The sequence below is a fragment of the Macaca thibetana genome, chromosome 1 (genome assembly GCF_024542745.1).
Source record: "Macaca thibetana thibetana isolate TM-01 chromosome 1, ASM2454274v1, whole genome shotgun sequence".
In the NCBI taxonomy this organism is placed as follows: domain Eukaryota; kingdom Metazoa; phylum Chordata; class Mammalia; order Primates; family Cercopithecidae; genus Macaca; species Macaca thibetana.
The window spans coordinates 107,488,833-107,512,458 of record NC_065578.1 but is presented as its reverse complement, the minus strand read 5'-3'; the positions used below and the strand labels follow the sequence as shown (position 1 = coordinate 107,512,458).

The 23,626-nt window shown below is 37.1% G+C and overlaps 1 protein-coding gene across 2 annotated transcripts in view; it reads right to left on the bottom strand.

Annotated features, from left to right (window-relative positions):
- The window catches only part of LOC126929750 (calcium-binding mitochondrial carrier protein SCaMC-1-like), a 72,942-nt gene extending 57,620 nt beyond the window's left edge, over positions 1-15,322 (bottom strand). Inside the window, exons 1-2 of one of the 2 annotated variants that reach the window (XM_050746423.1) lie at positions 15,014-15,322; positions 4,809-4,935 (exon numbers count right to left, since the gene is read on the bottom strand). In XM_050746423.1, coding sequence (XP_050602380.1) covers positions 4,809-4,935; positions 15,014-15,196 — 310 coding nt within the window. In that variant the 5' untranslated portion in view covers positions 15,197-15,322. The remainder of the gene's footprint in view (positions 1-4,808; positions 4,936-15,013) is intronic. The other variant, XM_050746418.1, reaches the window with a different exon arrangement.
- Between the last annotated feature and the right edge of the window lie 8,304 nt (positions 15,323-23,626).

Genomic DNA, 23,626 nt, shown 5'->3' with positions numbered 1-23,626 from the left:
TTACTATAAATTTAGTCACACCTTTAACTTGTATTTATGAACTACAGCTGCCTATGCATACCTTTATACACACATATATGTATGAGATGTTACTTATTTGGTCAATAGACAAAGCCCGTTATTCATCTATAGAATCTCAGACTCTTTGCAATGACTCAAGGGCCTCCAGTATTTCAAGCTCCATAGAATGTAGTTTACTGGTCTATTACTCAACCTAGAAATCAAAGTTTCTTCAATGGGGAGGCAGGATCCTCTGCCTTATATATCATTATAATCTTCAAATACTATACTCTTTAATTCAATTTAATAATTTTTTAAAATTTGAAAACCTACTATGCAAATCACTATGCTAAATGTGAAGGAATCCAAAAATTAATAAATACCCCAAAGGAGTTTACCAATTTGTATAGATGCACCAATTATTTAAAAATAATTACTGCTACATGTTTGTTAATAGAAGAGCTAGGAATAAAATGCAATGGAAGGGTAAATTAAGGAGTAAATAAGAGTCACAAATGAGATACTATAAAGGATAAACAAGAGACCACCAAAGAAACAAAAAGCATTTTAATAATAGGTACAGTATGAGCAAGGTACACATATTTATTTAACTAAGATGTATTGAAAACTTACATATGGTATCAGAAATCAGGACAGTAGGTACCTGCAGAGCAGGGGTAGTGATTTGGAGTGGGTAAAAAAGGAATGTTTCTGAGATGCTTGTAATAATCTACTTCTTAGTCTAGATGCTATTTTCATGCTGCAAGTTTGCCTTGTGAAAATTCATGGAGCTTACATTTATAATTTATGTATTTTGCAGTATATGTTATATATCAATGAAATGTTCCAAAAAAATAGTAAGTCAGGGACAAACTGGAAATGTCATTTAATCAGCTCTGACCTTCTCTGGTAATTTCCCAACTATGCCTTTGTTCAAGCTATTGTATCCGCTCAAGAAACCGTTTCTTTTCATTTCTGTTTATATATTAACCCAGTACAAATCTTAATTGTGCCTGGACACAATTAAGTTCTTCTTGTATCACTTTTATAGCAATGATCATAGTCTACCTTGTGTATAGCTATATACGTCTTTTATTACTCCACCCAAAACTGTGTTTCTGAAGACTTTTGTTAACACAGTTCCTAGTGCACTAGCTCATATATAATGCTCGAATACTGTTTGCTTAATTGACTAAAATATATGAAGTAATCCTTACCTAAAAGAACCTAGAATTCAGGCAAATATGTAGGAAAAAAAATAGGTAATCCAATCCAGAACATAATCAAGGTCTATGGGCTTAAAGGGACATTCAGTGTTGTCTTTAATTATATGCAGTAAGCTTTCACTGAGAAGATGGAATTGAAATGAATTGAATGGGATAACAGTATTTAGAGAGATGGAGGGGAGGACTGCAACCATTCTAACAATGTAATTCCAGGGAGAAATGTAAAATATTCCATTCCCGTACCAGTGATCTATTGCTAAGTTACAAATCACCCCAAAATTTAGTGGCTTACAAAGACTATATTTAGTTATGAATATGCAATCTCAGTTTGGTTAAACTTGTTGGCTCAGTTGGTTGGTTCTTCTTCTGATCTTGTCTTGGTCATTCATGTAAATTTAATCAACTATTGGTTCCACTGCAGCTGGCCAAGATTACTTCAATCACATGTCTGTCACCTCAGATGAGAATATAGAACAGTTAAGGACTCACTGGGTAGCTGTCTCCAGGTGATCTCTCCCCCTGGGTAGCTATGATAGCAGCAGGAGGCAGATGAATTCCCAGGCAAAAATGAGCAAGTCCCCGCTGAAACCCAACCTTCAAACCAAAGACAGCCCAAAGTCTGAAAAGTGAGCTACCAGAGTCCACGACTAATGCGAGAACTTCCTCAATGCCTTTTACCCAATGAAATGGTGCTTTTTCCAGGCCTGCACATGGACCAGTCAGCATGCACTCCCCCATTCAGAGCTCATTAGAAACCCCAGACTCAGCCACACGTTGTACTACCCACTTTCAGGCCCACTCCCACACACAGGGCCACCCGCCCTCAAGTCCCCTCTCTGCTGAGAGCTTTCCTCCTTTCACTCAATAAAATTCTGCCCTGCCTTGCTGACTCTCCAGTGTCCATGTAAACTCATACTTCTTGGTTATAGGACAAGAACTCAGAGCCTGCCAAACAGCAGGAGCAAAAAAGGCTATAACACATTCCTGGCCAACTCTCTGAGCTACAGGCAGTGACATGCTCCCATTTGCCCGACTATGGGAATGAAGAGCAACAATGCTTCTGGGGGTCCAGACCTCAGAATTCCCCAAGTCAGAGCTATAACACAGTAACCCTTCTCCCCAGCAATGGGCTGCCACCCTATGTGATGGGAAGCCGCAGCAGCAGGGCTGGGCCAGCCCAGGAGCCATGACTGGAGCAGGGTGGTGGGACCAAACAAGCTGTGACAGGCCCCCATTTGCCAAAGTGGGTGGATGGCAGGAACAAATAAGCTGTAACACAAACAAGCTGTAACGTTTCCTGGTGGCCAGTGCTCAGGACTCCCCGAGCAAAAGGCTGTAACACATCTTGGGGCTCTGCAATTGCTGTCTTCCCTGAGTTGCCAAGTGCTACTGCATCCCCCTTATCTAGACACTGGTGCCCAAGGTGGAAGGCATTCAAGGCAGCATGCCTGGACTAGTCATGGGCTGAGTGCAGAGCCAGCAGGTGCGGGATCCAGGCCAGCAGCACAAGCTGAATGTAGCCTGCCAGCCCAAGTGGGCAGAGCAAGCCCAGTGGGCACAAGCAAAACTTGGGCAAAGGCGCCATCAGCCACAAAGGTTTCCAGCTGGTGAAGAAGCACCAAAATAATCCCATGTCAGCTAGTCTTTTTTCTGGTGGTTTACAGTGTTCAAGAGACAGCACTCAAGAAGACAAGCCCCAATGTACAAGTACTTGTATCAAGATTTGCTTATGTTCCAAGGGCTAAAGTAAGCTAAATGGCCAAGCTCAGGTCAGTGTGGCACATGGCAACAAAAGGGCATGAATCCTGAGAGGTTTTGGTCATTGGGATACCAAACGTAAGCAAAATTATTGAGCCTTCCTAAGCTTTAGAGTTCTCAATTATAAAATGTAGCTGCTGTGATGATTGTGTGAGATAAAAATAAGATGTAGAAGGTAAAATAGGTAGAACAAATATGGCAAGTAGGAGAGTTCAGTAAATGTTAGTTCCATTCCCTCCATTTCCTCAATCCCCAGAAAGCTCTATCCAAAAAAAGAACCTTAATGATAATTACTTCATTCACATATTTGCAACAGCATTCCATGGACATTTTGACAGAACACAGCAGGGGTTTAGATGCTTTCTTGGTGATTAATATGGTTTGGCTTGTGTCCCCACCCAAATCTCACCTTGAATTGTAACAATCCCCACGTGTCAGGGGCAGGGCCAGGTGGTGATAACTGAATCATGAGGGCAGTTTCCCCCATACTGTTCTCATGGTAGTGATTAAGTCTCATGAGATCTGATGGTTTTATAAATGAGAGTTCCCCACACAAGCTCTCCTGCCTGCCACCATGTAAGATGTGACTTTGCCCCTCATTCGCCTTCAGCCATGATTGTGAGGCCTCCTCAGTCATGTGGAACTGTGAGTCCATTAGACCTCTTTCCTTTATAAATTACCCACTCTCAAGTATATCCTTATTAGCAGCATGAGAACGGACTAATACAGTGAAAGAAGTTAACCAGGTCAGTTCACATGGGGCCTTGCATCCTTCTAACGAGTGAATTTGATAGTAGACCAGCCCACATGCATCCACTTGCCTCCATTATCGGCATAAGGCCTGGAAATCCTTCTAGGCAACTGGGCAGGGGTCATTAAAAATGAATCTTCTCCCATCCTGGCTAACAGGGTGAAACCCCGTCTCTACTAAAAATACAAAAAATTACCCGGGCGTGGTGGTGGGCACCTGTAGTCCCAGCTACTTGGGAGGCTGAGGCAGGAGAATGGCACAAACCCAGGAGGCAGAGCTTGCAGTGAGCCGAGATCGCGCCACTGCACTCTAGCCTGAGCAACAGAGCGAGACTCCATCTCAAAAAAAAAAAAAAAAAAAAAAAAAAAGAATCTTCTCTACTACTACTGTTTAACACATATAAACACGTGATGAACCGGGAGAGTCCCAAGAGGAAGAATAATGCCTGAAAGGACCAGAGGGAAGAATATTAAATAAAGTGAAAATGCTTACAATATAGCATTAAAAGAAAAAAGGAAGATACCAAACTATACATGCAGTTTGACTGCAATTTCATTTAAAGAGAAAGGCAGGCAGAAAGAAACAGAGAAAAAAGTCTAGAAGGAAACATTAAAATGTATCAAAATGTTAAAATTGGTCTCTAGATAGCAGGGTTATAAGTAACCTTTACTTTCTTTCGGGACATTTTTGTGTTTTCTAACTTTCCTGCAACCAATACATTTTTATAGTCATCACAAAAATAACAAATGTCATTTTTTAATTATCATAATACTTTTAGCTCATATATTGCAAAAAATGGAAAACACTACTCACTAACCAAAGAAATTTTAAATTTAGAAGTCACAGGCTTCTGAAAAATTATTTTATTAAAAAGATGGTAACCACATAGGAATTATAGTACTAATAAATATAGTTTATGTATTATTCTTAGAAATTTAAAAATTAGTGCCGAACAACTAGCAGAAATAACCAAATCTTTGATAGTAAGAGTAAATTAAAGGCTATTAAAAGTGCCCTTTAGACTGACAGTTATATTCATATTAAATTAACTGTAGTTTAAAAAACACACATACCATCATTATTTTTGTCCAGACTATTAAATGCCAGCCTCATTTTCTTCTCATGGTCTTGAAGATACCGCATAAATTCTCCAAAGTCCAATACTAAATCATCGTTGGTATCTCCAGACTTAAAAATGATCTACAAAAAAGAAGAAACTCATTGCACAGATGTATCATAAATAAAGCTACTATACCATGTTAACATGTACACATTTCACTCATACTAATTATGATTTCCATCAGCATCCATTATCCTAGCTTTTCAGTCACAGCTACAGGCTATGTATATTAAGTGATTTTTTAATTTGTGCAATAGTAGATTAAGCAGCCACAATGCCATTTCAAATAATTATGAATCTTATTAGTAATTATTTACCTGAGATAAACTATTAATGCCAAGTACCTGAAAGGGATAATAACACTCAGATACACAGCCTTTGCCATTGGAGACCTAAAAAATCTGTTAACTAAGAAAAAAATTATGTAGAATTCTAGTGTGTCTCTCAGCATAATGGTCTGAGACTTAGCCTTATAAAGTGAGAGTGTATGTTCAAGTCCCACTGGAGCCTTATGCTTTTTTAAATAAAAAATTAATATTTGTAATGCAAATCAATTTTCAGTAAACTTCTACCTCTAGACCATTTTTTCATCTTTGGACCATCAATATCCAGCATAAAGTATGGCATATATAAGCCCTTAATACATTTTAATTGAATTAAAAAATAAATACTGTAGGCAATGGCCACTGTCTGATTAGGTGAGGTGCTAGGGATTAAAAGACAAGAAGATACAGTTTCTGCCCTGAAGGAAGTTACAGACCAGTAGAAACCATGTATATAACCAAAGGCAATGTGTTAGCTGACCTAAGGGAATGTATTCAAGGTACAGGGAGGTTTGTGTATTTCAGGAGAGCCTTCACAGAGGAAGAGCGCTTGAGCTGAGACTTATAGAGAAAAATAGCTGTACAAATAAATGGGACAGGATGTTCCAGGAATAGGTGACAGTGTTTGCAAAGAGGCAGAATATATGCTAATTAGAAGAACATAATAATAATAATAGTGATGATAGTAACAGCTAATATTTATTGAGCATTTCTAAGTGTTTTATATGAATGAACTCATTTAATCATTGTAATAATCCCTTATCCAATTTGCTAAGGAGAAAATGCAAGGGAAAAATGTAGAAGATAAGGCAGGCAAGGGAGAGATCATGAAAGGATTTACATGCCACAAAAAGGATTTCAAATTAATTCTGCAGGAATTTCCCAATGAGTGGAGTATATATGGTGCATATGTGAAAATAGTTAAATAACACTAAATTACAGTGTGAGGAAATTATTCCTGTTCCAATTTTCTTTCAATCCTCTGATTATATCATGGATAACATATCAATTTTGTGCTAAAATACCTCAATACTGGCAACTTCTTACAGAAAAAAATCAGAGTATAAGCCTCGGGCTCACCTTTATCAGACAATACAGACAATCCCCAACTTAAAACAGTTTGCTTTTTCTCAACTTTACAATGGGTTTCTTAGAGTATTAAATGCATTTTAACTTACGATATCTTTAACTTATGATGGGTTTATCAGGACATAACCCCATTGTAAACTGAGGTGTATCTGTATAATAATTAGCCAAAATTTAATAATACTCATTTGTTTTCAATTTGTTTATTTTATGCTAACTTGTAATCTACTCATTTTCCATTTACAGCAATTATAAGTTTTTATTTTAAAATAAATTTCTTAAGCATGACATCAGCAAGATGGTGGAAAAGGAAATCTCATGCTCCAGTTCCCCTCCAAGAAACTTCAACTAGGAACTATACACAGACCAGAACATCTTTTTGTAAACTCCAACACTTACAAACAAGCCTGAGATGTCTGTGTGATCCAAAGAACTGAATGAAAACTGAATAGAAGAATAAGAAGACTTGTCTTACTTTGACCACACCACCAGCCTCTCCCCAAGTCAACACAACACTAGACAAACGATTTCCCTAGGCCCAGGGTTTCTACCAGGGAAAAGAGGACCGGAAACAGTCATCCAGCTTCCCTAGCATTTTGAGATTCTTCTCAGGAAGCCCACTCCAGTCTCATCTCACAGAGAAAATAAGGAAAATGGCATGGTTTGACCACTGGAGTCAGGTAGAAACAAAGAAAGGAGGCAGTGGTCATAGTACGAGCACCATGAATCTTGGTGATACCTCTGTGTTCCTGCCAGCTGTGGCACCCAATCAAAGATACCAGCAAACTTCATAACCCACGGTGCTAACCTTCAGAAACACAGGGGGACCTAGCTTGGGTCCCAAGACAACTAGTCTTCATGCCCAGCCTCAGAGGCTCCCAGTGACCCCAACCAGGCAGGGAGATGCCTACCCGTACCCATTTCAAAGAAGCAAAGGGACAAAACCAGCTTGACTACGTAAGTCAAGCAGCAGTCATACCCTACCAAAAGCCCATCCCATGGATTCACCCTTACAGGGAAACAATCCTCAATCATGCATTTCTAAGGAACATTGCCCCTAGTCCCACCTATCATGAGCAGCAACTCTGCTTAAACTCAGAGCCCAGCTTATGGTCCTGTCCAACTAAAGAACCCAAATAGTGAAATTGTTCATTAAAAGAATACATTGTGACTGGCCTGACCAGAGCCCAGCCAGTGGTCTCATCAGATAGTGCAAGCCAGCCAGTATCTGATACCAGATGTGGATATCAGATGATATCAGAGCAAAGGCAACATCTCAACCAACTAGAGAACCCACAATAAGCTCTGCCTGCCAGGAGTCATCACCAGCTGGTCCTTCCAGAATCAAAGGCTGGACTAAATAGCAAAGATTTATCGCTGCCTCAAAACAACTTTAAGCACAGAAGAGGGGCTGTCTTGCAAATGTGCAGATAACAATACAAGAACACAAGGATTACAAAATATCAAGGAATCATAACGCCTCCAAAAGAAACTAATAAAGTGCCAATGATAGACACCAAAGAAAAGAAGATCTATGAAATTACTGACAAAGAATTCAAAATAATCCTCTAAAAGATCAACACAAGAGTATACAAATATAACATTTAATGACATTTGGCAAAACAATACACAAAGTAAGAAGCTCAGCAATAAAATAAAAACATTAAAAAGAATCAAGTAGAAATCCTAGAGATGAAGAATACAATCACTGGACTGAAAAATTCAGTAAAAATTATTAACAACAGACTCCATCTTTCTTCTGATGAAATCAATGGGCCAACAAATAGAAAATTTGAAATTATCCACTCAGAGGAACAAGAAGACAAAAGACTGAAAAACAATGAAGAAAACCTATAGGAACTATGGACACCATCAAAAGATCAAACCTGGCCAGGTACAGTGGCACATACCTGTAATCCCAGCACTTTGGGAGGCCAAGGCGGCTGGATCATAAGGTCAGGAGATCGAGACCATCCTGGCTAACATGGTGAAACCCTGTCTCTACTAAAAATACAAAAAAATTACTGGGGCATGGTGGTGGGTGCCTGTAGTCCCAGCTACTTGGGAGGCTGAGGCAGGAGAATGGTGTGAACCCGGGAGGTGGAGCTTGCAGTGAGCCAAGATTGTACCACTGCACTCGGGTCTGGGCAACAGAACGAGACTGTCTAAACAAACAAACAAACAAACAAACAAAAACCTTTGCATAATAGAATAAAGGGCAAGAACACGTATTTAAAGACACATTGGCTAAAGACTTCCCTAATCGGAGATAGATGCCAATATCCAGGTAGAGGAAACACAGAGTTGTTCAATCAAATTCAACTCAAAGAAGAGTTCACCAAGACACATAATAATCAAACCACCAAAAATCAAAGACAAAAAATTCTGAGAACAGCAAAAGATAAGAAACACATCACATAAAAAGGAGTGCCAATACAACTATCAGTGGATTTCTCAGCAGAAACCCTACAGGCTAGGAGACATATATTCAAAGTGCTAAAGATGATATATTCAATGTGCTAAAGAAAAAAAACTGCCAACCAAGAATACTTCATACACAAAACTGTAATTCAGAAATGAGGCATACAAATTTTCCCAGAAAAAAAGCTAAGGGAGTTCATTACCATGAGACCTGCTTTACAAGGATGGCTAAAGAGAGTTCTTTAAGCTGAAACAAAAGGTTGGTATTTAATGAATTGAAACAAATGAAAACACTAAGCTAAATGGTATAAGTAAAACAGGTCCATATTTAGAATATTCTGGGAATGCAATGGTGACAAAGCAATTTTGTTCCGGGTGCAAGGGTTAAAAGAAAAGTATTAATAACTATAGCTAAAATAAATTGTCAAAAGAAACACATTATAAAATGACATAAATTCTGACATCAAAAGCATAAAATATGGGGAAGGGGCCATAAAAGTACTTTGCTATGTGCAAAGTTAAGTTGTTATCAGCTTGAAATAGGCTATTACAAATACGAGATGCTCTATGTAGGCCTCATGGTAACCACAAATCAGAAATCTTTAGTAGAAGGACAAAACAAAAATAGAAAGCATTCCAGTACAGAAAAATATCAAACAATAAAGGGAGATAGCAAGAGAGGGAGAGAAAAACAAAGTATCTACAAAACAAGCAGAAAACAATTAACACAATGGCAGTATTAAATCCTTACCTATCAAAAATTACCTTGAATGTGAATGTATTAAATAACCTAATAGAAAGCTATAGAGTGATAAATGGATTTTAAAAGTCTTGTTTTTTTAAAAACAATTTAATTGTATGCTGCCTACAAAAGACTCTTGTTATTTTTAAGGACACACATAATTGAAACTATTTTGGAAAACAAAAGAGAGCAGGGATAGCTAAAATTATTTAAGACAAAATAGACTTTAAGTCAAAAATTCTAAAAAGAGACAAAGTAAGACACTATATAATGATAAAGGACTCAATTCATCAAGAGAACAGAAGAGCTATAAATATGTACTCATCCAACAGCAGACCATAATTTATAAATTATAGGATCTGGAGGGAGAGATAGATTGCAATATGGTAATACTCAGGAGCTTCAATATCCCAGTTTCAACAATGGATATCTCATCTAGACAGAAAATTAGTAAGGAAAGATTGGACTTGACCAACATTTTCAACCAAATGAACCTAACAGACAAATACGAAACCTTTCATCCAACAAAAACAGAATACACATTCTTCTCAAGGGCACACAGAACATTTTCCAAGACAGATCATGTTAGGGCACAAAACAAGCCTCAGCAAATGAAAGAACACTGAAATAGTATCGAATCTCTTTTGACCACAATGCCATGAAACCAGAAATAAATAGGAACAGGAATTTTGGAAAATTCACAGATACATAGAAATTGAACAACATGCCCTGAACAACAAATGAGTCAATGAAGAAATTAAAAGGAAAATTTTAAAAATATCTTGAAACAAACTAAAATGGAAATACAATATACCAAAACTTGTGGGATACAACAAAAGCGGTTCTAAAGTAAAATTTACAGCAATAAATTCCTAGATAAAAAAAGAAGAAACATCTCAAATAATTAACCTAATGTTACACCTAAAGGAAGTAGAAAAAGAACAAACTAAGTGCAAAGTTAGCAAAAACAAAAGGAAATATTAAAAATCAACGCGGAAATAAATGAAAGGCCAGTCATGGTTGCTCATGCCTATAATCCTAGCACTTTGGGAGGCTGAAGTAGGCAGATCACTTGAGGTAAGGAGTGCAAGACCAGCCTGACCAACATTGTGAAACCCTGTCTCTACTAAAAAGACAAAAGTTACCTGGTGTGGTGGCACACGCCTATCATCCCAGCTACTCCGGAGGCAGAGGCAGGAGAATCACTTGAATCTGCGAGGTGGAGGTTGCAGTGAACCGAGGTCACACCACTATCCACCACTTTCCTTCTGATGCATCACTGATTACTTTAAACCTAAGTGGATTAAACTCTCCAATCAAAAGATAGAGATTAGCAGAAAAATGAGAAAACATAATCGAACTATCTGCTCTATATAAGAAATTCACTTAAGATCCAAAGACACAAATACATTGAAAGTAAAAGAATGAAAAAGATATTCCATACAAATGGTAACCAGAAGAGACCAGCCATAGCTATATTAATATGAGATAAAACAGACTTTAAACTAAAAAAAAAATTATGAGATAATAAAAGCTTCAATACATCAAGAAGATACAATAATTACAAATTTTTTTTTGCATATAACAGGTCATCAAAACATATGAAGCAAAAATTGGCAGAATAGAAGGGAGAAATAGTTCTACAATATTAGTTGAAGAATACCCCATATTGAATAATGAATAGAATAACCAAACAGAAGATAAGTAAGGAAACAGAGAATTTGAACAACACAATAAACCATCTAGATCTAACAGGCTTATACAGAATATACTATGCAACAGGAAAAAAAGTACACACTCTTCTCAGGGACACACAGGACACTCTCCAGAAAAGATCATACTCTGGGTCACAAAACAAGTCTTAATAAATTTTAAAAGACTGAAATCATGCCAAGTATCTTCTCTTACCACAGTGGAATGAAACCGGAAATCAATGACAAAATGAAAACTGGAAAATTCATTAATGGATAGAAATTAAATAACACACTCTTGAAAAACTAATGTGTCAAAGAAAAAAATAACAAGGAAAATTACAATGTATCTTTAGACAAATGAAATCAAAAGTACAAGACACCAAAACTTACGAGATATGGCAAAAAGTTGTACTAAGAAGTTTACAGAGATAAATGTTTACACTAAAAAAAAAAAGAAGAAGAACGATCTCAAATCAGCAACCTAACTTTACAACTTAAGGAACTAAAAAAAAGAGCAAATTAAATCCAAAACTAGCAGGCAGAAAAAATAAAGATTAGAACAGATATAGAGGAAATAAGAAAAGAAATATAATAGAGAAAAACAACGAAATCACAAGTTAGTTCTTCAAAACGATCAACAAAATTGGCAAACCTTTAGGTGGATGGACTAAGAAAAAAGAAAGAAACAAGACTCAAATTACTAACATCAGAAATGAAAGTGGGGACATAACTACTGATTCTACGGATATAAAAAGGATTATAAGAAAGTACTATGTACTACATGCCAACAAATTGGATACCTGAGATGAAATAGAAAATTCCTAGAAACACAAAACCTACCAATACTAAATTATGAAGAAATAGAAAATCTGAATAGGTCTATAACTAATGAGGAGGTTGAATCAGTAATCAAGAATCTCCCAATTAAAAACAAAACAAAACAAAAAAGCCAAGGATGTGATAGCCTTGCTGCTAAATTCTACCATTTAAAAACTAACCCCACTACTTCTCAAGTATTTCCAAATAAAGTTTTAAAATCTGATTCATCCTATGAGGGCAGCATTACCCCCAATACCAATGCCATACAAAGACACTACAAGAAAAGAAAATTACAGACCAGTATCTCTCATGAACACTGATACAAGAATCCTCCAAAAAAATGATAACAAACTGAATTTATTAGATTAAAAAGGTTATACACCATCCTCAAGTGATATTTATTCCTGGAATACAAGGAGGAATTTTAAAAAATCAATCAGTGTAATACATAACATTAACAGAATGATGGCAAAAAACACAAACATTGCAATTGATGAAGTAAAAGCATTTGACAAAAGTCAATATCCTTTCATGATAAAAGCACTCAACAAACTAGGAATACAAGAAAACTATCCTCAATATGATAAAAATCGTATGTGAAAAACCTACAATGAACATCATACACAATAGTGAAAGGCTAAAAGCTTTTCTCTAAGATTAGAAATAGGCAAGTATGCCCACTTTCACCACTTCATTCAACATAGTACTGGAAGTTCTAGTCAGAGCAATTAGGTTAGAAAAAGAAATAAATGGCATCCAATTTGGAAAGTAAGAAGTAAAATTATCCCTTTTTCAGATTATATGACTTTATATGTAGAAAATCCTAAAGACTCCATCCCCCCACCACACACACACACACACACACACACACAAATTGTTAGAATAAACAAATTCAGCAAAGTGGCAACATGCAAAGTCAACACAAAAATATCAGTTACATTTCTATACCTATACCGTAACAACGTATAATCCAAAAAGGAAATTAAAGAAACGACGCCATTAAAGCATCAAAAGAATAAAGCACTTAGGAATTAACGTAACCAAGAATGTAGAAGACTTATGCAATGAAAACTATAACACATTTCTGAATCAAATTAAAGAAAACGTAAATAAATGGAAAGATGTCCCACGTTCATGTGCTGGAAGACTTAATATTGTTAAGATATCTATACTACCCCAAACAATTCACAGATTCAGTGCAATCCCTACCGAAATCCCAATGATGAATTTGCAGAAGTAGAAAAACCCATACTAAAATCCACATGGAATCTCAAGGGACCCCAAATAGCCAAAACAATTCTGAAAAAGAAGAACAAAGCAGGAGGACTCACTTTTTGATTTCAAAACTTACTACAAAACAAGAGTGATTAAAATAGTGTGCTACTGACATAAAGACAGACATATGCACCAATGGAATAGAATAGAGAGCCAAGAAATGAACTCATGCATATGTGGTCAAATAATTTTTGACAACAGTGCAAAGACCATTCAATAGGGAAAGGATAGTTTTTTCAACAAATGGAACTGGGAAAACTGAATATCCGCATGCAAAAGAATGACACTGGACCCTATTAAAAATTAATTCAAAATGGATCTATGGCCTATATGCAATTCTTAAAATTATAAAAATCTTAGAGAAGACAACATAGGGCAAAAGCTTCTCGACAATGAATTTGGCATTGATTTCTTAGATATGACATCAAAGGTACAGGCAACCAAAATATGACAAATTAGACTTCATGAAAATTTAAAACTTTGTGCATCAAAAGTAAAAAGGAGACTCATAAAATGGAAGTAATCATTTGCAAATCATATATATGATAAGGGGTTCATACACAAACTATATAGAAAACTCCTAAAACTCAACAACAACAACAACAAAAAATAACCTAATTTGAAAATGAGCAAAGAACTTGGACATTTCTCCAAAGAAGTATACAAACTTCTTTTCATGGCTACTAAGCACATGAAAAGATGCCCAGCATCACTAAAGAGGAGTCCAGATGGTTTGGACTTCTAGCAACAACCAAAAAAAAAAAAAAAAAAAAAAACACTCACTCACCGATAAAAAAGCTTTACAGTCTTCAGACATAACTCGTAAAATTCAACAGGAGTTACATGTGAAGACTGCTAACCAATGAAAGAGAAGAAATAAAATAATTTTTTTTCTTGATATCCTGAAACTTCCATGTAAATAGTTTAAAAATAATCAAGTCAAGACTGGCCTAGAAAGGAAGGTATTCCTAATTTACGTGAGGTTCTAAAACAATCAGCTGAAGTGTAAACCCATGGATGAAGGTCTGACTTCCCCTAGACCTTGGTGTGGATGTCAGAAAGAGAATAGCTCTGGGGCTCTTATCTGTGCCTGTCGTTTGGAGACGACCCTGAAGCACACTGCGCTGGGCAGAGAAACCCCTAAGAAAAGAGATGGTACTTTACTTCTGCACAAAGGCTAACATGGCCCCTGATGCTGTGTGCTGGTTCCATAAATGTTGAACGAGTCACCAAAAACCGCATCTCCGCAAAAAAAAAACCCTGGAGGTCTTTGTCACCCAGGAAAGTGGCTTTTTTTCTTTTTCTTTTCTTTTTTTTTTTTTTTTTTTTTTTTTTTTTTTGATTTTGAGACGGAATCTCGCAATGGCGCGATCTCGGCTCACTGCAACTTCCGCCTTCCGGGTTCAAGGGAGTCCCCTGCCTCAGCCTCCGGAGTAGCTGGGATTAGGGGTGCGCGCCACCACGCCCGGCTAATTTTTGTATTTGTTTAGTAGAGACGGGGTTTCAACATATTGGCCAGGCTGGTTTCGAACTCCTGATCTCAGGCGATACACCCGCCTGGGCCTCCCAAAATGCTGGGATTACAGGCGTGAGACACCGCGCCTGGCCGGAAAGGGGCTATTTTAAGAAGACCCAGAACATGTTTCGCCGGGTCGCATTATTCTGCATGACGAGGCTCACAGAGGAGAACCCCACCCTTACTCCAAAGGCCTTTGACAGCAGCTCTGGAAAGGGCAGGGTTTGCTTCACCTTCTGCCCAACGTCTCCCCAGGCTGCCCGTGCCACCTTACGGTCTCACCTCCTCGGAGTTCGGGTCAAACGCGGAGCTCCAGTTTCTCAGCCCCTCCTGGAGCTCAGTGATGTCCACCACGCCGTCCCCATTGCGGTCCAGGTCTTCGAAAAGGATCCCGTAGCGTAAGTAGTCTTCGTCATCCTGGCAAGCCACCGCCTCCAGCACGAAGTCCTGTATCCAGAGCAGCATGGCTGGGTCCAGAGGCTGCGGGGACCACTAGGCCACCCCGCCCGCACCGCGGCACTCGCCGCCGCCTCCTCGACGCCTGGCTGCGCAAACCAGGGGGTCCCGGCTGTCAGCCAGCTTCTGCAACTGTCTGGCGGAGCCGCTGCAGTTCGGAGCCCACGCGAGCCCAGCCACCCGCGCCTGCGGGCTCTCGGGGCCACGGAGAGGCGGCGCCACCTTGTGGGACCTCTGGCCGAGGCGCCACGCGACATCTGAGGCGCCAGGTGTGAGGTGAGGTGCCAGACATGAGTTGAGTAGCCAGACGTGGTCGCGTTGGGTACCCAGGGCCCTTGGACGGGTGGTCGACAGGGGAGCCGAGGGACGTTTGGGGAAAGGGAGCGCGTTCCCCAGCAGGCTCCAAAGGGCACTCGAGGGTGTGAGATTCTCGCGATGCAGACTCAGTGCCTGCCGGAAGTCACTGCCGCCGTGGGAGATGTGGCCAGGAGTGAGCCGCTCAGACGCGCTCTTATGCCAGCGTCCAGTACTCTGGTGCCACCCTTCCTCCCAGGAGGACCTGCACCTAGAGGTCAGGACCCCGGCGACCCCGCAAAAGCGGTCTAAAGAGGAAAGGCCTCCTGAGGAGCCTCTGCCCTATCCCTGTCTCTCTCTTCCCTCCTTGCCTGCCGAGCCCATGTTGGCAAACCTATTTTGGCCATAGTGGGATTAGACTTTTCATGTTTTTATGTAACCTTTTTCCAGTTAATTGGGTTGTGTGCAGAAATACTTCTATCTCTATTAATAAACGAAAGATAAAAATAAATAATAAAGGTAAGATACATACGATTAAACTAGAACATTTCTCCAAATCCAGAAATATGAAACACACATCATAACAGTTCCAATTTGTATGCCACATTTCTATTCATAAATTTTGTTCTAAAATAGAGAGAAAAAGTAAATAGCAAAATACTTTCAAGTAGATCTGAAGCATTCAAAGTATCTTTGGTATGCATTTCTTTTAAATCAATCTCTGATTTTTATTATCTATAGGGCTATTAAGGGATCCAGTTCCCATTTATTTTTCCTCTATATTTTAGAATAGAAGTTCAAATAAACAAATTTAATTTCTAATTGCTTGTTAATTATGAGTCATGATAACATACTAATTTATCAAGATGTGCTTTATATTAGTCACATTTATGTAAACTGTATGAGTTGATTATATATGTTTCATATCTTTCTATTAATCCTATTAAGAAAAAAACGGATAATCTGTCTGAAAATTGACTTTAGTTACTCAAATTTATGTTAATTGTGCGTTTATATTCATTTCAATTTTTAGAAAATGTAACAACTTAATTCCATCATTAATAGTTTATTAAGTACCCTATCCCAACCTGAGAAAGTTGAATTTCTCTAATGTCACAGCAAATTCAAACGTGGCATTTAACAAGAGGGAAAAAGATTATATCAAATATTCTTCTGAATTTTAACACTTTACAGTGAGAGCAGATTTTAACTACATTTTAATAACCTTGAGAAGTATGATACAACCCCAAATATTAAAGTAATCAAAATCTTTAATTTATAAAATGGCAGAAAATTCTGTGCCCTGAAAAACTGGAAAAATTGACTGATCTAATGTATTACTGGTTGTTTGGTATATTATAAATTATATCATTATAGTTAAATTTATTAAATCACAATTTTAAAACGCATCTAATCTTTATAATGTAGCTATACATAGACATCTTAAAATATCTTTGGCCTGGTCTCTTTCAACATAAATTGAAAAGATAGAGGCAAAAAAAGGAGGGATGGAGAAGAATACTATTCATATAAGTTTAAGACTGTAAAGGGAAGTTCCAGTCAGCCTTTCTTTATTCTAGTAGATCGGAGCTTGAAAGTAAAATATAAAGTACATAGAGAAAAAAAGAAAAACCCAGTCTTTTTAAACACAAATTTAAGTATAAGAGCTCACACATTTTTCTGAATTACTTTGGTTACATTGGTGACTTTCTTGTAATTATTCCATTCACAACACTGGTAGGAGACTGAGGTATTCTGATGCCATGAAATTGCATTTAGGGCTTTCTATTTTGTTTTGTTTATTTTAGAGAAGGAAAAGGAGCCCCAACTCGACTGTTTTGCTGTGAATTATAGTTTTCAATGCTTGAGTTTTCTATTAGTACTTTCAAATATTTTAAATATACACATATGGCAAGAAGAGGTGAAAAAATAAAAATAAATTTAAAATGCACATAAAGCACTAAAATATTAGCTTTTAAAATACAAAGTAGAGAATTCAGAAAAGCTTCAAAATATTCTAACTCTTTAATATGAAATTATACTAGGTTAATTATATAATCAGGTTATATTCTGTATTATAAATTGCATTTTAATTCACTTAAATGCAAATTTCTCTGACTGTTATCATTAACATTTGGAAAAATATAAATAGATTTTATGAATATTGCAGATTTTAATTCACCAAGAAATTAATAAACTGTATTTCTGGTTTACTTAAAATTCAATATTTAAGTCTAATTTGTATGTTTACCTTTTGGGAAAATGGATATAGCATCTTTTCATACAGACCTTGTGCAAATTAAGGAAAAAGCCAAGACATTTTCATATTTCTAAACAAGTGTCCAGATAATGACTGTTCAAAATTTCATTTCTATATTTTATTTTTGAGATGGAGTTTCACTCTTGTTGCCCAGACTGGAGTGCAATGGCACAATCTTGGCTCACCACAACCTCTGCCTCCTGGGTTCAAGTGATTCTCCTGCCTCAGCCTCCTGAGTAGCTGAGATTACAGGCGTGCGCCACCACCCGCTTAATTTTGTATTTTTAGTAGAGACAGAGTTTCTCCATGTTGGTCAGGCTGGTCTCGAACTCCTGACCTCAGGCAATCCACCCACCTCGGCCTTCCAAAGTGCTAAGATTACAGGTGTGAGCCACCACGCCCAGTCTCAAGATTTCATTTCTAAAATATTCCCAAGAGCAGTTTTGCTGATTCATAAACCACACAGTTTACAACACACTGACATAAGAAACTTTAAGGAACTTGGAGTCACGCCTCTGGAAAACCCTGTCACTCCACTCCTTTTATAAATTTGACAAAATAAGCTGATCATATTTAGCTGTGGGACTCATATCATGGCTAGAGAATGCAAAGGAAGGGAAAAGACCAATTAATTTGATATTTTAGCTTTCTTAAATGTTAAGTTAAAACATGCTAAAACAGATAATAAAATAAAATTAAATAAATTATTGCACAAGGATCCCCAAGGGAAAATCTCTAGTTAATTATAGTTTATAGTCAGAGGCTCTCATGGAACTATTTGATGATCATCACTATTTATTTTTCCTTCCTTTTAGGAACAAAGTCTGTCCACAAATAGTGAAATCTACTTATGATTATTGTGGAGTTACAATTTAAAAAATTCTCTAGACATACACAGGTACCTTCATTCAACCTCTCATGTCTTAAGAACGTCTCAAACTCAAAAACAACAAAAAATATATGTATGTTTCTCATTCTGTGTTTCACTTTTCAGGGAATGACTGCACCATTCATATAGCTTCTGCAACTGAAACCCTAGAAGGTATCCATGACATTTCCCTTTTAATCGCAGTTTATAACTATATATTTGTATACATTTTTAATTAATTTCTATCTTCCCTACTAGACTATCAATTCTATAACAGCAGGGTCTCTTTTTGCTCACCCAAATACCATGTGCTTGGCTTGTTGCACAGTACCTGGCTACCTTAAATTCTCAAATTACAATAGCTAGTATTTTTCTCTCTAATCTTTATATTATCCTAGTATTTTTCTCTCTAATCTTTATATTATGTTCCCAAAATAGATGTAGCTAAATAGAGTAAAATCAAGACAATTGAAAAGTAAGTCTTTCACTGTTCGTTTTAGTCTAAACATTCTGTTTCCCCCTCCCACCCACCCCTACAAGAAATTAAATAACTCCTCTAAAATGTAGAGAAGATCCCTTGAAAATTTAGAAAATATTACTTGCCATGGAATTTCTTGGAAAATGTTCTGTTGCTGTATGCATCTTTTTGTTTTTTTAATCAGAAACTAATAACATCCCCTCCAGTTTTTATAGTTTTGTAATGAAATTGGAAACTTTCTTACTTTTTTCTACTGTTGAATTTACTTTGCCCATTGATTTTCTCCCAACTTATTATGAAAACTGTAAACTCTAGAAAGGATAGCACAATGAACATTTATATATTCACCACCTATAAAATGCAACATTTTGCCGTAATTACATTTTGTCTCTCTCCATTCTACTTAAACATGTATATAAATGTGTGTGTGTCTATCTGAGCCATTTGAAAGTAAGTTACAGATATGATGACACTTAACCATAAAGTACTTGGACATATCCTAAAAACAAGGACATTAGCTTACGTAACCACAATGCCATGATGATATTTGAGAAATTTAAAAATAATTCTCTATTACTTGAGATGCTAAGGCAGGAGGATCACTTGAGCTCAGGAGTTTGAAGCCAGCCTGGGCAACATAGCAAGGTCCTGTCTCTTTAAAAATAAATGAATAAATAAACAAACAAACAAATAAATAACCTCTATATCATCAATACTTATTCTATATTCAAATTTTCCCAATTGTCCCCAAAAATGCCATTTACAGATTTTTTCAAACTAATATCCAAATAAATTTACCCATTGCCCTTATAATGTTTATTCTCTTAATCAAGACTGGTACCAGTCCACCACCAATACTGTTTTTCCCACAACAATGACTTTTTGAAGAACCCAGCCCAACTGTCTTATAGAATATTCCACAATCATGATTTGTTTGATTGTTTCTTAATGGTATTATTTAACTTGTTCCTCCATCGCCTGTATTTTCTACAGTTCTAAAGACATGGTCAGATTGTAGTAAAAAACAATTTGGGCAAAAATACTTCATAGGAGAGGCTGTGCAATTTACTGTCTCCTCAGTTTAATAACATCTTTGTTTTCTTTCTCAAATAGTTACCATATGTCCAGTAACATGGACCCTATTCACCTACGCTGAAATTTGTTAAATATCTAAGGAAAAAAACAGAGTGAATGAAGTTCTTATGTCAGTGTACTTTTCTTCTCTTTGTTTTGCTTGCATTGTTTGCTGTCCCGTTGTTTGCCCTCCCATAACTTGAAGCAGTGACTTTCTTTCTTATTACAAGCAGTAAGGAAGGACATCTTATAATAATAAAAGGGTCAATCCTAAATTTGTGTGTACATAATAATACAGCTTCAAAATATATAAAGCTAAAGTGGCAAATGTAGAGCAGTGATAGAGAAATCTGCAATCATGGTTAGAGATATAAACGTGGTTAGAGATTTACCTTTTTCAGTAGCCAGTAAGAAAAGCAGACAAAAAAATTAATAATAATCTAAAACATTTGATAACACATTTAACTAATTGATCTTATAGAACACATATATAGAACACAAAATACAACTTCAAAATCCATTTATTTCAAAGAACAGAAATCATACAGAGCACATTCTGATGGCAGTGCAATTAAAACGTGAGTTCACCATCAGGAAGATAATTGGAAAAATCCCCAAATGTTTGTAAATTAAGCAAGATATTGCTACATAACTGATGGGTCAAAAAGAAATCACGATGGAAACTGGACATTTTGAAATGAACAATAATGAAAACATTACATACCAAAATTTATTGAGTGTAGGGAAAGCAGTACTTAGAGGGAAATTAAAACTTTAAATTAATATACTAGAAAAGAAAAAAAAAAGTCAATTATTTAAGCCAGGAATTAGCAACCTTTTTCTGTAACTGTCCAGAGAGTGAATATTTTAGGCTCCGCAGACCATGTGATCTCTCGCAGTTACTCAATTCTGCCCTTGTAGCCATAGATAATACATAAACAAATAGAAGTGGCTGTGTTAAATTAAATTCAATTTACAGAAATAGGTGGCAGGTCAGATTGGGCCCTCAGGCCAAAGTTTGCCAACCCATGACCTAAACTTCAAACCCAGGAGATTAAACAGGAAACAGAAAGAAAGGAGCATGAAAATAGTAAAGATAGGAGTAGAAACTAATGAAACAGGCCAGGTACGGTGGCTCACACCTGTAGTCCCAGCAATTTGGGAGGCTGGGCAGGCAGATCACTTGAGGTCAGGAGTTCGAGACCAGCCTGGTCAACAGGGTAAAAAATTAGCCAGGCATGGTAGTGCATGCCTGTAGTCCCAGCTACTTGGGAGGCTGAGGCACGTGAATCCCCTGTATCATTTCTGATTGTGTTTATTGGAATTTTCTCTCTTCTCTTCTTTATTAGTCTTGCTAGTGGTCTATTTTATTGACTTTTTTATTTTTTATTTTCAAAATCCAGCTCCTGGATTTGTTGATTTTTTTGAAGGGTTTTTCATGTCTATCTCCTTCAGTTTCACATTGAGCTTGGCTATTTCTTGTCTTCTGCTAGCTCTGGGGTATGTTTCCTCTTGGTTCTCTAGTTCTGTTAGTTGTAATGTTAGAGTGTTGATTTGAGATCTTTCTAGCTTTTTGATGGGGCATTTAGTGCTATAAATTTCTCTCTTAACACTGCTTTTGCTGCACCCCAGAGATTCTGGTACATTGTCTCTTTGTTCCTATTGGTTTCAAAGAACTTCCTGATTTCTGATTTAATTTCATTACACACGCAGGAGTCATTCAGGAGCAGGTTGTTCAATTTCCGTGTAGTCATGTGGTTTTGAGTGGGCTTCTTAATCTTGAGTTCTCATTTGATTGCACTGTGGTCTGAGAGACTGTTATTATTTTAGTTCTTTTTGCATTTGATGAGGAGTGTTTTACTTCCAATTATGTGATCAATTTTAGATTAAGTGCCATGTGACACCAAAAAAATGTATATTCTGTTGTTTTGGGGTGGAGAGTTCTGTAGATGTCTATCAGGTCCACTTGATCTAGAGCTGAGTTCAAATCTTGAATATGTTTGTAAATTTTCTGTCTTGACAATCTGTCTAATATTGACAGTGGGGTATTAAAGTTTCCCACTATTATTGTGTGGGGGTGTGAGTCTCTTTGTAGGTTTTTAAGAACTTGTTTTATGAATCTAGGTGCTCCCGTATTGGGTACATGTATATTTCGGGTAGTTAGCTCTTCTGTTGAATAGATCCCTTTACCATTATGTAATGCCCTTCTTTGTTTTTTTGACCTTCGTTGGTTTAAAGTTTATTTTGTCAGAAACTACGATTGCAACCCCTGTCTTTTTTTTTTTTTCTGCTTTCCATTTGCTTTGTAAATTTTCCTCCATCCCTCAACTTTGAGTCTATGTGCATCTTTGCACATAAGATATGTCTCTTAAATACAGCATACCGAATCGCTCTTGGCTTTGTATTCAGCTTGCCATTCTGTGTCTTTTAATTGGGGCATTTAGCTCATTTACATTTAAGGTTAATGTTTTTATGTGTGAATTTGAACCTGTCATCATGATACTGGCTAGTTAATTTTGCAGACTTGTCAATGTAGTTGTTTCATCATGTCACTGGTCTGTGTACTTCAGTGTGTTTTTGCAGGTGATTTTCCTATCCATGTTTAGTGCTTCCTTCAGGAGCTCTTGCAAGGCAGACCTGGTGGTGATGAAATCCCTTAGCATTTTCTTGTCTCAAAAAGATTTTATTTCTCCTTTGCTTATGAAGATTAGTTTGGTCTGATATGAAATTCTGGGTTGGCATTTCTTTTCTTTAAGAATGTTGAATATTGGCCACCAGTCTTATCTGGCTTGTAAAGTTTATGCTGAGAGGTCCACTGTTAGTCTGATGGGCTTCCCTTTGTACGTGACCTGGCCTTTCTCTCTGGCTGCCCTTAACACTTTTTCCTTCATTTCAACCTTGGAGAACCTGATAATTATGTGCCTTGGGGTAGAACTTTTTGTGGAGTATCTTATTGGGGTTCTCTGGATTTCCGGAGTTTGAATATTGGCTTGTCTTTCTAGGTTGGGGAAGTTCTCCTGGATGATATCCTGAAGTGTGTTTTCCAACTTGGTTCCATTGTCCCCAACTGTTTCCGGTACTCCAGTCATAGTTTCAGTCTTTTTACATAGTCCCATAGTTCTCATAGGTTTTGCTTGTTCCTTTTCATGCTTCATTCTCTAATTTTGTCTGCCTGCCTTATTTCAGCAAGATAGTCTTCAAGGTCTGATATCTTCTCTTCCACTTGGTTGCTTTGGCTACTGATACTTGTGTTTGCATCATGAAGTTCTTGTGCTGTGTTTTTCAGTTTCATCAGATCGTTTATGTTCCTTTCTATACTGGTTATTTTAGTTAATACCTCCTGTAATCTTTTATCATGGTTCTTAACTTCTTGTATTGGGTTAGAACATAATCCTTTGGCTCAGTGAAATTAATTATTACCCACTTTCAGAAACCTACTTCTGTCAGTTAATCAGTCTCAGCTTC